The 16,562-nt window shown below is 42.9% G+C and overlaps 1 protein-coding gene across 3 annotated transcripts in view; it reads right to left on the bottom strand.

Annotated features, from left to right (window-relative positions):
- Positions 1-33: 33 nt before the first annotated feature.
- Positions 34-16,562, bottom strand: part of LOC126570892 (AF4/FMR2 family member lilli-like) — a 45,534-nt gene continuing 29,005 nt past the window's right edge. Inside the window, exons 4-16 of one of the 3 annotated variants that reach the window (XM_050228975.1) lie at positions 8,125-8,565; positions 7,644-7,877; positions 6,701-6,956; positions 6,103-6,133; positions 4,202-6,019; positions 3,872-4,127; positions 2,301-3,779; positions 1,745-2,214; positions 1,568-1,648; positions 1,316-1,487; positions 1,118-1,210; positions 932-1,037; positions 34-860 (exon numbers count right to left, since the gene is read on the bottom strand). In XM_050228975.1, the coding sequence (XP_050084932.1) occupies positions 751-860; positions 932-1,037; positions 1,118-1,210; positions 1,316-1,487; positions 1,568-1,648; positions 1,745-2,214; positions 2,301-3,779; positions 3,872-4,127; positions 4,202-6,019; positions 6,103-6,133; positions 6,701-6,956; positions 7,644-7,877; positions 8,125-8,565 (5,547 nt within the window). In that variant the 3' untranslated portion in view covers positions 34-750. The remainder of the gene's footprint in view (positions 861-931; positions 1,038-1,117; positions 1,211-1,315; positions 1,488-1,567; positions 1,649-1,744; positions 2,215-2,300; positions 3,780-3,871; positions 4,128-4,201; positions 6,020-6,102; positions 6,134-6,700; positions 6,957-7,643; positions 7,878-8,124; positions 8,566-16,562) is intronic. The other 2 variants (XM_050228976.1, XM_050228977.1) reach the window with 2 other exon arrangements.

The following is a 16,562-nucleotide window of genomic DNA, read 5'->3' as shown; positions in this document are numbered from 1 at the left end:
TTTAATTCAAGCCAACGGTTATCGCAGAACGCCAAGAAATGGTTTCTTCTAGGGCAACGGTTCGTTCATCCTTATATGCATTTGTTGAGTAAGAAATGCACAGCGAACCGTCTACTTTAATAGGAACCAATAAACATTGCACCGATTAGTTAGTGTACGTTAAGAAATACTTCTAGATGGATTGAAGCACAATAGCTTGAACCGATCAACAACTGTACTTTTGGAAAAAAAAAATGTAATCGTAGCGAAGCATAGGGTAATATCCAAATGAAAGTATTGTCGTTGGTTCTTTGCAAATAAGTTACTGAAATTATTACATTGAGTTTTTGTGAGCGTAGCAAAACCCACACAAACAACTTTCACGACATACTTTTGATAGTTGGTATAGGCTTTATGATACGTCAGCCCGCGATATCTTGTAGTCAACGTTAGGTGGTGTATCACTATAGTGCATTGATATCTCACTTTGATGATAACAGTTGGTTGGTCACGATGCACGGTTTTTGTCTCCATTCTTTTCGATGTGTTCCCATGCGTTCACTTGGTAGATTGATTGATTTTACGATGTGGATACATCGTTGTGCAAAATGGTCCATGGCTTTCATGTTGCATTTCCGAATCACTGCGACGGAATATATGCAGATCCGTTCGACAGTTCGATCGCCCGCATTGCTTCTGCTTATTGTCACAAAGTGGATACTAGAAGAAGGCTAACTGTTTCTGCATCGGTTCCACCAGTAGGGCCCAATGTTACATGCGCCGCAACTTCTGAATACCAGCCTGCACATACTTGACGACATTGTACAGCGAACTGTGCAGAGTCATCGGTCCATTCTCGTGGTCCAGGTCGATGAAAAATTCTGTAAAACGATATACACTGATAATAATGGGCAGGCTTCGATAGGATTTGGGCTGTAGCAATCATGCTTACCGTTATGGTTCCCTCGTATTACCAAGCTATCCGCTTGTTCCCAAAGATCAAAACAGGTGGAAAGGTTCGTGAAGAGTGTCGTTTGTTTTTGGTATGCGGTGTGTACCTTTAAACAGAAAGGAAGGAATTCGTTTATTAAATGATAATAACAGTTGCATTTGTAAAACTATTTCCGACATTACTTACATTGATGGGCATAAGGATGCATTGAGCTGGTGACGAATTAATCGGTGGGATTGATCCGGCCTGATTATTCTGTCCCGAACTATACCCAGAGCTCTGCAAGTACATTTCAATACGAACGGGACATAGATCCATTAGCAAATTTTTATGCATTTGCTTATGCAACGGTGGATTTATCCGTCTCAGCATAAGCCACTTTACCTGCGATCCAACTGACGTCGGAGACAGAGGAGATGGTGTGTTTCCGTTTGCAAGTTCGGCCGGCACAGTGCTAGTTTTATGGTTGAATTCGCCGATTGTCTTGCCGGTCTCCTTCATCTCTAGTCGTCGCATTTTGTACAATTTCAGATAGATTAACGATTGACATCGTAAACTGTAACAATATTGGAAAGAACGTGATGATCAGGACTCTAACAGATTGAGATTCCAACAATGGGTCAATATCGGACATACCTTAGAATGGCCACCTTCGTGTGAATATTACCCTGCACTGTCGGATGTTGCAGTTGGCTACGAAATTTTGACGAAATGAACCTATAAATCATAACAAAAGGCATATTAACATTTTCATTGTGTCAAAACATGAGCGATAAAAATGGAAGGAATTCAAAAAGACCAACTCGCACTCACTTAATCAAGCAAAGCGTATCTTTGTACATCGTAAAGGCCGCTTTTTCGGTGATAGGATCTCGTTCCATTGTGTCACCAGTGAGCAGAAAGAACAGTACAGCTTCCAAGTAGAGCATTGCTTGCGCCAAATGATCCCCTTCGCGATCTGCCGCATGTTTGAGCCGTTTTGCCTCCGACAGGTATCGGTTCTGATCACGCACCTCCGACAACTCTTCAACGTTCGGCTCGAAGTAGGAAACGTACACCTTCTTGATATGCACTGGAGCTTCCGGTGAACCGGTACCTGCCGAATTAAATGGATCGGCTGCTGCCGTCTGTTGCGGATGATGATGATTAGTGTGATGTTGCGCTCCAGCTCCAGCGCCATGGCCTCGCTCCACAGTCCCGCTAGCGACACTAACTGCCGTTTGACAGTCGTCGCCCACTAACCGATCATGATTGGTCGGTGGAAATTGTTCAAGTTGGTCAGTCTAGAAAAAAGGAAACGAAAGAAGAAATACACCACTATGATAAGTACAAAATGTTCCAAAAGCATTAATACATGACATTTGATCACCTGTGAAGTGGTTGTCTTATCCTTTTTCCGGCGTTTCTCTTTGTACGTATTATTAGAGTTGCTGCTCGAACTCACGGAACGTTTTCGCATTCGTCCACCGGTTGCAGCGCCTTCAGCGGTGCCATTCGTTGTTACGCTTCCAACCATCTTAGCACCCGTTGCAGAGCCCAATTTACCCTCGCCAAGCAGTGTGCTGTCGGTTGTAAACTCATTACTGCCTGCGAATTCTTGCTTGATCGATTGTCCTCCTTCTTGTTTGATTAAACCATAGCCTGAACTAGAGTATTTACTGCCACTGTATATAAGTGAATGCTTATCCTCCTTCAACCCACTGTAACTCAGTTTCTCCGTTTTTGTGAGGAGTTTCTCGTCGTACCCTGGGAGAAGCGGCGATTTCCCTGTTCTTATTGCTGATCCTTTCGGATCCCCGGCAAGATTGTGGTGTGCCTGATAGCCTCCAATCACTGTAGCACCCGTATGACGATGATTGCCATGGTGTAGCGAAGGAGAAGATGATGTTGAATTGTTGCTAAAAGCACTGACATCGCTCCCGCGATGATACTCCCGTGCCTTCTGTGCAGCACCACTATAATCACTGTTGATGGAATTACTGCGATGCCTCAAAGGCCCAGCTCCACCAATAGCTCCGTTTTCAAGCACCGGTTCACCGTCCAACACAAGACGGTTCCGATCGTAGATAGATCCTGATCGGTCTTCAAGCCTCCTCGGGGTAGATGAGGAACTGTGTACTGAACCGTTACCGTTTCGATCGTGATCCTGCGCTTGGTGCTGATGTTGATGTTGTTGTTGGTGGTGATGTTGCTGCTGCTGCTGTTGCTGACCAGCTGAGTTTCTCCTTCGCTTTTCCTGCTGATCGTATGGGCTTTTGCTCTTTTGTCGAGCTGAGGCACTTCGTTGAGCGCTGTAGCTTTCATTTGCCTTACCCGACAGAGATCTGGTGTTGCCGGATCCCGAATGCGACGGCGGTGGTGGTATTTTTAGAAGGCGGCTCAAATCGATACGACACATAAGCGTGATATTTTGTAAGGCACCTTTTATAGGGGAAAACAATGACAACGGTGACGTTCGGTTAGGCTCTGTCCTCTGCCCCGGCGTTAAACCTCCTCCTCCTACACCTCTGCTACTTGGTCGAACACCTTCGGCACGTGGAGAGCAAGTGGAAAGGCCTGCAGTCGAAGGTGAAGGCACGCTCAAATTCTGCTGCGTGGACAAATTCCTCTTTTGATCCACATGGCTAGTGATAGGTGATTGACGAGACACATTGTTGGCATTCGCTGGTGTCAATTGAGCCGGATTCTTTGCAGGAACATGCAGATCATCTACATGATCGATGTAAACCTGCCCTTTACCTTTTCCGCCTTTACCCTTTCCACCTTTACCTTTGCCACCACTAGATGACGAGGCGTTATTGTTGAAAACCCGGGCAACCACAGCCGCTTTTTTGTTTTTACTCTGCTTCTGTTTTTTATGGAAAGGACAATGAATGAGAGAAAAATAAAAACAATTATTGATGATGGATTTCGGAATAACACCAAGAAAAGTAATCCTACCTTCTCCTTTTTGGCTGGTGCATCACTATCACTTTCACTGTTACTATCGGATCGATCATCATCGTCGTCGTCATCGGGAACACAATTCGTTTGTTGACGGTTGCGAGTATGCTCGTCATCTTCTACCGAAGCCACCGATGCAGACGATCGTTTGCGCACTTTCTTCGACAGTTTGCCAGCTATCGTCGGACTATCTCCAGCGACCTCCGAACGACCACCATTGGTTGGAAAAGGTGATGCGAGGATTGACGGTCGCCTGAAAGAAGAACGGTTTATGCGTAAGTGGGTGACGGATTGCGTTGTAGCGCACAACGACCCTCAATTACTTACTCGTCATTGCTGTCTGAGGAGAGATGGTACAGGTTACGATTGGTGCTGCTACTTCGACTACTTCTTCCTACGCCCGTTGATCCGTTTTTCGCCAACTGCTCAACGGAAGAGGTTTTCGCGGGTAGAACGGTAGCAGCCGATGTCATGACACTAGGATCTTTGTCATATTTTTTCTTCGATTTCACCTTTTTCGAAATAACCTCTGGTATCACGAGAGGTTCCGTTTCGATCTGCTCTGTCGCACTATCGTGGTTAAATTCCGATTCCACCGAAGATCCCGAGGACCCTCCAGAAGACTCTTCCTCCGAGGACGAGGTACTGGTTCGTGAGATCAGCGTAAGTGACTTACGGGAGGTAGAGGTTTTCGCCGTCGGCGGAATGCCATCCACTGAAGGTATACTTAGGGGTGGGCTCATAATGCTTCCAGGATCTACGTATGCCCCGCTGGCACTCAACACACCCAGGCCTAACTTCTTCGTCGGAGTTGATCCGTGTGAAGGTGTTTTGCTCGATCGTCGTCCACTACCACTGGCCACAGAGTCCGCATCAGAGTACCTGGCACTGGAAGCTGCACTCGTTGTCGTACCGCCACCACCGTGAGTATTGCTTGCATTCCGTTGTCGCCCTCGCCCTTTCAGCAACGATTTATCCTTCTCGAACGATTGCGAACGACTTCGATGTGAGATGGCGTTATATCGTTCATCCTCGCTGCTACTCGTCGATGCATCACGCTGTTCTCTTTCATTCGCTCCAGCAGGTTTCCGCTTTCGTTTTTTCTTTTTTGCCGCCGCAATTCCTGCCTCTAGTCCGTTACTACCGATGGCATCATGCTGCTGGAGATGCTGCAGAGGTGCTGGTAACAGTCGAGTGTGTGCCGTTGATGACTGATCCACGTCCATTCCGCCTGCCGAAGGAGGCGCATCGAGCGCATCGTCCGAGTCACTACCGGACATGCTCGATATCGGCTTGATGAGGCTAAACTCTTTGGCTTCCTGTAGGGCACTTATCACATCCACGTCCGGCTCCAAGTTCTCGCTGCCGAAAAGATGTTGCTGCTGTTGTTGTTGATGATTGTTGTAGCCACCGTGATGATGTTCGAGAGGACTCTTGATCGGACTCGATAACGATAGCCGATCGAGACCATCGTCCTTCCGCTCACTCTTAACACCCATTGAAGCCGGTGGCGATGAGGCACTGTTTTCGCTGGGATAGGGTTCCTGCTTTACATAGGAGGAGGATGAAGCAACTGCTCCTCCGATTAATGGCCCACTGGAAGTCGCACTCGTATGAGGTTCACTGTTGCTGCTGGCATTCGACAGATGGTCATCGTCTAGCGGTGCAAGTGGTTCATTTTTGATGGGTGCAACGATTCCTCCGAGGGAAGGAGGAGACAGTGCTACACCCAAAGCATCGCCAATACCCATCTTTAGTGTTCGAATTGGCGACGATACCGAATTCTCCTCATTATGATGAGTATTGTGGTGATGAGCACTTTCGCTTGGCACTTGTTGGATGGCGGGTTGCATAAAGTTTAACAGCGACCAATCCTTTCGCCTTATCGGGCTACCAAGGGTTCCACCATCCCCAACTGGACCACCGTTTACACATCCAGCAGCACCGCCACCTCCACCACTGCCGCCGCCACTGGCACCGTTTAAATTACCATCTCCATGTGAAGTAGGGGCTCCACCACCATTCGATGCCAGCTTATTACCAACGTTTGAGTCTTCGCTGGACGATTCATCTACGCTCTCATTTGAAGAGGATTCACTAGAGTTGCGCTCTGAACCGTTCTGATTGTCGTCCTCTATGCCAGACCTGTAGGCGAGATTTTCCATCAGTTTCAATTCGTCAATGCTCTGCCCCGAGAACGACTTCTCGTGGGATTCCAGTGTACTTACACAAGCGGAGGATTCATTTCCATAACAGAAACTACATCATGGTACGGCAAAAAATAGTTAAATGATACGTAACCATCGGATAGCATGGTAGTACATACGTAGTACGTGTATTATGAAGAGATGACGAACCACGTGAGGAGGCGAAACAGCAGGCGGCACATAGATGGAAAGTAAAGAAAAGAATATCGATTAAAAATTTGTTACATCAATGATTCAACGGTGATATCCATCACGCTCGTTAGCAAGAGGAGGTCGATGATGCTTAGGTTTGCAATTGGAACAATTCGATGGAGCAATTCTTTTGTCAGCCGACAGTGGAATCAAACAACCGTCGACGGAGGATTAAGTATAGAAATAAGTTTGGCTTTTGTGTTTAGCTGCTTTTGCAATTTCCATGTCTCGTTATAAACCTGCCTATTCTGTGTTCGATACGGGTTCATGGCATAAAACAATGTCAGCAAAATAATCTCAAATGAAACCAATGGCAGGCGTATGCAGCCTTCCGCAGCAATTAAGAACGTAATTATTACGCATAAACTATTCGCCATCCCTACCACGCCGAACATTTATCCTTTAAGCAAAAACACTGTGTACTTACGCGGTAAGGAACCGATTGGTCTTGAAGCACCAGCAGATCCGTTTCCGCTGCTGACGCCAGTATTACCACCGCCGGCTGATAGGGGTGTCATGGGTGCAAGTAGGGGTGGCATGGCATACACGAATGACTTCGGGTTCGGGTTGTTGAAGCTAAACTTAGATTCCAGCTCCTTACGCGGCGTGGCACCGATCTCCGTCAGTGGCGTCATCAGGCTGGACTTCATCTCGTTCAGGATTTTGTCCACATTGTTGCCCTGCTTGAGTGGAGTGGAAACATCACTTGAGTTCTGGATTCATATGCCACCCACCACGAAACCATTTCGGGTTCGAGGGGTTTCCATTTATCGATCGATGGACAATGAATAACAAGGACGATGAAAGGATGAAGGGAGCGATGTGTTGTGACGAAAAGCGATGACAATTTGAAACGAAAAATAGGAAACAAAGGGATTGTAATAAAAAATTAGACAATTGAAATGTTTTCTTCTCATCGACACAATCTACAAAAATGATACATTCCATGTAATTAGATACATCACACACATGCTTCACAGCAAATAACGACTCAAAAATAAGACTAATCGAACTCCTTCTAAATGACATAATATAAATCAATAAAAAACAAACAAAAGCTATCTCGGCGTCTTCAATAACATATCATAGCATCATTTTGTAACAGAACAGTAACAAAAAATTGTTGTATAAAAAAATAACGAAAAACCAATATCGACCATGCGAAGAGATGCAAAAAAACATTTAAAGGACTGTGCTCACGAAATATAACAGTTGTTGATTGCTAGTATTGCATATTGTAAATGGCAACATTAACTTTATCTTTATCTAAAAATCATCGATTTGCGAAATGGTATGACAATGTTAGGCAAGTGTGAGAGGTGGAGGAGCATGAAGTAAGAATACGAGTACATAAAAACAGAAAAACTAACTACTCTAGGCACTTTTGCGTTTGCAACCTGGGGCAGTCGGCCATTGGGTAATTGTGAGGGTAACTTATCACCGCCAGCGGTAGAGGGAAGTCCTGGGATCCCTCCACCTGGACCGCATCCAATTCCACTGTTAACACCGGGTCCTATCATCGAACCGGATGATGAGGAACGGCCATTCATCAGCCCTGTTGGTATTGACGAAGGAGGCGGTCCTTTCGATGAACCTCCATGCACCTAAAATAAATCATGGGTTTTTAAACATTTATTAACAAAACAATGGAAGAATGTAAGAAATGTCAACAAGGATACTGAAGGAAGCTAATTTATTTGGATTTATTTGATTCATCGCACGAATCAAAATTTCAATAAACCCATAGAAGGACTATATTTTGAACCACAGAAAAAATTCTCTTCGGTTCAATATGCTCTGCAATTGGGGGGGGGGGGGGGGGGGGGGGGTGGAAATGGGTCACAAACCTACCTCATGCTTGTTAAAGGAGCCTCCGATCACCGTACCCGATGATGACAACGACGATGAGGACGAGTAATGGTTTGGCGCTCCACTACGGCTCGTCGATCCACCGACTGTCGGCGCTGCCGACGAAGAAGATGACATTCGGCCACCATTGTAGAGGGAGCGATTGTCGGCTGGCTTGACGAAGTTGACGTTACTATTGCTAATGGTATTGCTATTGCTATTGGTTTTTGGTGGAAGCGACCGATGGTGACTGCCGGTCGACGACGATGAACTCGACAGAACTCCACTGTTGCTGCTGCTGCCGGCCCGAGGCGTCGTCGGGGCCGGGCTAGTTGCGATACCGATCACATGATACGATGTCGACGCCTCCATAAAGCACTTCTTGACCGCCTCATAATTGCCAAGCCGTTGGGCGATGTGCATATCCGTATCCGATGTACTCGGCTGGAGAACAAGAGAAACGATAGAAAAAGCAAATTAATTAGACCCTTAGAGTTTGCAAAGTATTTCTATTAGTTAGAACGTTTAACATGGTAATTAAATCGATATAAGGCCACCAGGCAGTTTCCCTACATCAGTTTAGATCATACCTGAAAAATAATGAAAGAATTCCCCATGTGACAAGCAATGAAACAATACAATACCATTTTTCATTGTTCCTAGTACAAAGCGCAACAGAAAATCAAGTGTTCGCTCATCGATAATTCATGACAGCGCGGCACACGATTTTGCAGGATGGGAGGAGTCCGGCGAGTTCTCCTCCTGGTTTGGGGTGGTGCTCATGTCACAACAACTGGAATTAATGCCGGTGCTAGCGGGGGGTCGTCGGCCGGCTGCCGAAGAGGCTGGTAGCACCCGAACATTTCACTGCTCTGTGAACAAACTAGCGAGCTGAATTATCGATGCGAATAAAATCAATTAAATTTTTATCATTATCGCTTGCGTTTTATTTCATTAAATGATTATCATTTAACTTCCTCCATCACTGAGCGAAGGCGACCGCGGATAGTGGTAATCGCCCGTCTCTCCGAATGTGTTCAACCACCAATGGATGTGCCAACGACTCTAGACTTGGGATAGTAATCGCACATACATTAGAACCATTGTGCGATGAATATAAACCCTCTCCCACCCATGAACTGCATCCGATGAAGCGGGCGAGTTTGCGGATGTTGAAGAGCGTATCGGCAAAACGTGCGTTGTTTCGTTTTATGATCAATAATCTCCCTCGCGACAGATTGGCATACACGTCCAATATGCTGCAGGCGAGTTGGGTGGCTACTGGCTATCCGTTCATTCGAACAAACTTTTCGAAAAAGTCCAATCGTACAGACACATGTAAGCAGCAGGGAGCTGAGGTGAAAATGACTCTTGACAATCAAAGATCCAACAATATGTGCTATTATTTATATTTTATATTCAAAATTTACTGCATTCTGTTCAACTTTGTCATGAAACAGAAGTTGGAATTAATTAACGATTGCATTGATCCGTAGCGCAATTTGTTCTCAACGCATATAATCTAGCAGTGGCATACCTCAACAGGTGTCCGTACCCTGGTTTTCGAAAGAGTAGCGAATATCCACCGAAAGCCATCCAATCCAGCCAGCGAAACAAAACCGCCCGTACGAAATATTTTTCAGACGTTAACAGTTATCGCACAGTCACTACCATTAAATTATTTGATTCGGCAATATGACAAGACGAGAGTATAGCACAATTACATGCCCCTTGCGGCATGCATACAGCAAGTTCTTGTTCAGGTGCACATCTCAGCAACATGATTTATAGTAATCTAGGCAAAGCGCATAACATACTGGTATTTGCTAAATCACTAACCATAAGAGCAACACATCGCCGTATATCTCTCGCATTATAAATTACTCAACTGCCTCTAGACTCGTATGACTGTCTCGTACGATGAGGGATACCATAAACTACATGGTATTGCAGCAATTAGTGCATCTCTATGAGTATTCGAATGGCATGGTGTCTAACAACCGTGCTGACAAGTGGTGATAAGCATAAAAGCTCCGTTGCCGTTCGAACCCTAACGAATGCGCTTGAGCGTTGAATATAGTGTGAACAGGAAAGGTAATACTACTCGCTAGAATAAATGAAGTGTGATGCATAGCTGTTCAATAACGACTATCTCAATTATGTTTGGTCGTGCCAACCATAGCTAAAGAACGCAAGTAATATAACACTTCAAGCACAACATAAAACAGAAAGATAAACTTTAGGCTAGATATTGTGCACGATGCATGGAGTTTTCACTTTAATTATTAATGGAATCTAGTTCAGTTCTTCGAAATCGCGAAATGTATGTCGAGCTTGCCAATGTTCATGAACTTATGTAAATATCCTTTCAACACAAACATCATCAAGGGTATCGGAAAGTACGATGTGATGGGACGATAAACTTATTTTACAAAGGGTGCACACCGTGGGAATGGATTTAAAATTGAAGAAAATTGGATATTAAAACCAACACTTGGGGCAAAACCGGGTTATTCAGGACATAGTTCACTTGAGGTAGGTTGAGATTGCGGTTTTACCTGATATTGCATTTTCTCCCAAAAACCTGTCGCAATATGGAACGTAGCATGGTAAAGTTGAAGGTAGGTAAAACGAGCATCGGTGTATTTTGACGTAGAATTTGCAAGCCATGCTCGCGCAAAACATTAAACGCCCTTTGCAAAGTAACTTCGTCAACCATCAACCTTAACATTAACGACCAAACAACTGGTTGGATGCCTCAAACGGAGTTCAGTGTTCCTTGACTTCTTACATTCTTTTCTCTCAACCACATGGTCGCAATGTTAATGACATTGACACCGCTTCCTCCTGAAAGGGGCTTTGTTTGTTAGACAGACCTTACAAATGGACTGGTTCGTCGTGTGAAAAAGGAATATAAACTCGCCTGCATCCGTATACTAAAATACTAAAAGAAAATCTTCCCACGATTCTCCAATTCAACTATTAGATACACTATTACACTAAACTATTAAACATAATAATAATAATAAAAATAATAATAATAAAAATAATAATAATAAAAATAATAATAATAAAAATAATAATAATAAACAAATAATAATAATAATAATATTAAACTATTAAACAAGCTACTACTATTATTCAATATACATTTCAAATACACAATACACACTTTGCATATACAAAGGCTTTCAAACCAATTGATTTGAATACTATGATGCATTTGATGTCTCAACTATGTTTAATTTTTTCAGAAAATATTTATGGAAATAGTTTCTCGAATTGAGTTGAGGAGCAAAAGTTACTGTTTTCTCTCCCATTGCTTTTGTTCTAACCGATAGATGGGTATATCGTTTGAATTAATTGCAGAAGACTGCAAGGATCAAATTGATGTGTTTTCCTTCTGCCAAAGTTGATGAGTTGTTTTTCATAGCGCTATCCCATCCACAAAAATACATTCTCCAGAAAAACAAATACTTTCTACTAAGCGATCAGAACGATACTGTGATGCGGATAAATATCGAGCGGCGAAACATCGCGAACCATGTTGCCAATCTCTCCAGCAAACGGACTGTACAGAATCTTTGGAAATGCTTTTGTGTGTGAGGAGCGTGTGCCTTATAATGGGCGCGATTCTTCAGTATTTCTTGTCCATATGTTTAACCGAGTGATCGAACGAAAGTGTGACTGGAAAAGATAAATCTTTCATCCACCATCAACATGACCTCGACACACATGTGATTTATGTTAAAATCAATTTTACCAAACGCGTCCACGCGTCGCCATCATGCCACCCAATGAAGACTGAGGTGGAAAAGCTCGCTTGTGCGACTCGCTTAAAACGACAGAGAACGAAACAAAACAAAAAACAACTATACTAGCGACAGTTTTGGCTTTATGGTGGTTACACCAGCATGCCATAGTGGCTGATAGCCTATTCACCCTGGGTCTGTTACTGTTCAGGTCATGTGCGCGTTTAGTAACGATCTTCGCGTCTAAGGGATCAGGAACGTACGAACACAGGGGAAACAACTGGTGCTTCACGTGACCAACGGAGACCGACGGAGACGTCTGCGTGCCAGGTCATTTTAGGAGGCGAATCTTCTAAGGCACTGGTTGTTGTTCACCTAGTAGGGTATTTATTGGTTTGGTTCTTGGTTGTTGTTCACCTAGTAGGGTATTTATTGGTTTGTGCCAATGTTAAGATAGTAGATATTATTCTTTTCTTTTTTATAAAATCGTATCTTTTGAACATCATTCAACATTATTCCAATTGCATACTGAATTACAGAAAATAGCAACAAACTAGGAGAAATTCATCAATAGTCTTACTAAGTAGAAGGAAAGCAGAACAATAAAATCATCACTTTGGAGCTACCAACTTTGACCACTAAACGGACTTCAAGCGAAACATGATAAAACGTATGGTCAGCACACGGCAGCAGACGAAGAAGCCGAAAGAACAGTTTTAGTTAGGTGACTTCCTGCATTCGCTTTACGACTTCCGATTACATCTAACAGGACACGAAGCGCATGGCAAACATCTCGCAACCATGAGAAGCTCCAGGGAAAAGGATCCACGGTGGAGGACATGTATACAAGCACGTCTCATAAAATAGGAACGATAAAACTTCTTCCCACAACCAACCATCCGCCTTAGACTACTGAGTTCGTTTTGAAGTTTGGCGAGTCGTGATGTCTTCTCCAAGAGAACTAGCAAGAAACTGAGAAATAAAATTCACCAAGTCCTTTGAATTTTGCTGTATCAAAAAGTAAAAAGGACAGCTAACCACCGAACGCATGTCACGTTCGAAAAATGAGAATCACTCATTTCCGTTTGCACCATTCAAACGTCAAACGAGGCTATTTGCCACGCGAACTGTGTGTCTTTCTCTCTACACTGAAAAGGGGTTTGTTGCTGCGAGCGGCAGAGAAACTATAGGCTATGGGAAGATAACAGACCGGAACAGCCATAAAGGCAATCGAAAAGGATTATCCACCATGGGGCCTTGAAAAATACGTGGTGTAGAAGAAACTTGCGGAGCTGATCGGCCGACCTTAGATACCGTCTCTGGCGCTTTCGCTCTTTCGCGAGCACGCATGTGGGTATTATGTGCCGAGAATGTGCGAAAGCACACACTGTTGTCTTGCATGGATGGTATTCAAGCGTTAAGTGTAAAATAAATTAACCCAAATCAAATGAATACTAAATAAATCGTTCGAAAGATTCGCGAACTGCAAGTACTTCCAGTGTCAAATCATATAATATTTAAAAACAATATTATGACGCTGGCCGGATCGTGAGTATAAAATTAAGGTAAGGTAATGAATTACAAAAAACTTGAAAAGCATTATTTGATGTATCACATCCTCGACATCACTAGTAAATACTTGAACCAGCTCTACACACCATCAATAGTCTGCCAGATCCGCTGAATCATTTGAAGCCGCACAAACTGCAGTTACGATAAATAAATCTATTAGGTTGGGTAATAAGTCTTTTCGTATTTTGGCAATAGATGGCTTTGGAGTCGTCTATCTCCACCGTTATAAATCACATTATGTCATATCATACCACGTTGTTTTAAGGGACATTTGATGTATCTTTTAGTCAAAACAAAACAGAATTTGGAGCAGTGGCCAAAAAGTTATAGCTGTTCAAAGATGAGTGAAAATAGTGAAGAAATTCGCTATATTTTAAAAATGTTCTACAAAAAAGGGAAAAATGCCACGCAAGCTTCCAATTAAATTTGTGATGTTTAGGGGGATGATGCTGAATCAGTTCATGTAGCATAACGATGGTTCGCTTGCTTCAGTTCTGAAAATTTTGATGTGAAAGATGCACCTCGCTCTGGTCGACCTATCGTTGCTAAAGTCGATGAAATTATTGAAAGGATAGACCAGGATCGTCACATAAGCAGCCATTACATCGCTAAGGAACTAAACATTCACTATAAAACCGTTTTGAGCCATTTAAAAAGGGTGGCTACAAAAAAAAGCACGATTTTTGGATACCGCATGAATTGTCAGCGAAAAGTTTATTGGACCGAATTAACATCTGCGATTCTTTGCTGAAACGGAATGAAATCTAACCGTTTATGAAGCGAATGGTCACAGGACATGAAAAGTGGATCAAATACGACAATAACGTGCGAAAACGATCATGGTGCAAGAATGCAGAAGCTACACAAACAGTCCCAAAGCCAGGAAGACGCCGCGGAAGGTTATGCTCTGCGTTGGGTGAGATTGGAGAGGAATCAATCATTATGAGCTACTCCAGACTGGTCAAACTATTAATTCTAGACTTAACTGTGACCAATTGATGAGATTGAAGCAAGCAATCGAAGAAAAACGGCCAGAATTGGTCAACAGAAAGGCCATCGTCTTCCACCATGACAACGGTAGGCAACACACATCTTCGATGACTCGGAAAAAACTGGGAGTGCTTGGCCGGGAAGTTTTGATGCATCCTCCATATAGCCCAGACCTTGCACCATCGGATTACCACTTGTTTGGTTCTATGCAAAACTCCCTTAGTGGAGTACCGCTACCTTCAAGAGAAGCATGTGAAAACATCGTGTCACAGTTTTTTAACGATAAACCACGGAGTTTTTACACTAAAGCAATTATGTCTTTAGCCGAAAAATGGCAAAAGGTGGTTAACCAAAAAGGATAATATTTGGTTGAATAAAGTTGCTCAAAACTAAAAATATATCCCTTTGAAGTTTTACTCAAAATACGAAAAGACTTATTACCCAACCTAATATTTGGAAGCTAAGCTCTTGACGTATGGCACAAAAACAACTGCATCGACATAAAATCAAACCACCTTTTTGCCAGCAGTGGTTAAGTTTCAATGAAAAATTAAAAACCCTTCGCAACCCGAACTGCCTCATAACCTATCCAAAGAATCTTCCTACCAATTCAAAGCAGAAATCAATCTAACTCCACTCCAATTTACTGTCGCCGTCGTATCGTCGTCAACCATTCAACCACAGTTTCTAAGGAAATCTTAATAAATTGAAACGGTGATAAAAGAAACCACAGACGGGGTAGCTCAGATCGGCTGATAAAAATAGATGTCACACGGTGACTATCATGATTATGTTAGTATCTAATGACAAATGACCTGAACTTATCATACGATTAATACATACACTCATACTATACTACGTACTGAGCGACGTTGACAGGGATCAACGGCCGCTTGTTTGCTTATTGTAATTAACCGATAAGCATCGACGATTAAAATACTAACGTATTGTCGACAACGTATTGTCAAAGAGCGTTTTTAATTCCGCAGCATAAACAACAAAACCATAGCCGCATTCCAATAGCAGTACAGAATGTTTTATGATTGTGAAGAACCTATTGTTGCTAGTTGAAAATTGTGAAATATTAAGAATAAATGGCAGACGGTTGGCGATGGAACATCTGCCCTCCATATATTGGAGAACTCCATGCTACACTCATTTTGGATCCACAGATGGACGTTGATTCTCAATCGCGTTTCATATTCAATCGCGATCGCGTCATTAGTCTGTTATGGAGAATAGACCGTATGCGTGACCATCTTATGTTGAATTATTTTAATTTTATCTTTCCCATCGAGTAGCCTAACTACTGAAAACTTCATTGAAATAAAAAGAAACAAAATATTTTTTATTCAAGACGTACGTCGCCGGTGCTGTAGCATATTGTACGGAAAAGTGTGTATTGAAAGCAATCGCCATTCATTTCCATTTTACACATGAAGCATCCTTGTCCAAGTTTTTGCCTAAGCTACACTCCACTGCGATTATATACTACCTGTCAAGTGGTACAGCCACATTGTACCACAAACAATCATCTTTGGTGTCGGTGATTCTTGACGGAAAGGAAGGACTCATAAAACAGTTCTTACGACGACTCTCTATTACTCGAACCATCTGCATCTCGTGTGAGAGGCAAAGGAAAAATATTTCCTGGCATGCAGCAACACTTACACAAGGAGCAACTTGGAGGCAAAATGATTCTCAATGATGCGACTGCTTTCAAGAATTAAAGTACTACTGTCCTCAAGTGTTGTTTGATGCGTTGGTAGTTGCTCGTGATAACTAGGCGAAACAACAACCCCTTACAAAATTATGCTAAATTGCAGGAATTCTTCATAGCTTCGAGGAGCCACACCATGACGTAAATGGTAACCAGCAATTAATAAATTACTATCCACGGCACAACACACTGTACATGTGTATTATGACTAGAAATGTTACTTTACATTTCTGGAAATTGGAACTGGAAGAATGTGCAAAACATAATCAAATGAAGCATATGTAAACGGAAAAATTTGGCAGATCAATATAGAATCTTAAAAAACATAGCACAAGAAACACAACATAACAATATGTACGAAAACATTTTTATCCGACTCGTTCAATGCCAGAATGCCAAGTGAATGC

The sequence above is a fragment of the Anopheles aquasalis genome, chromosome 2 (genome assembly GCF_943734665.1).
Source record: "Anopheles aquasalis chromosome 2, idAnoAquaMG_Q_19, whole genome shotgun sequence".
NCBI lineage: Eukaryota > Metazoa > Arthropoda > Insecta > Diptera > Culicidae > Anopheles > Anopheles aquasalis.
The sequence above is the reverse complement of the archived record's forward strand: the minus strand, read 5'-3'. Positions and strand labels throughout refer to the sequence as shown.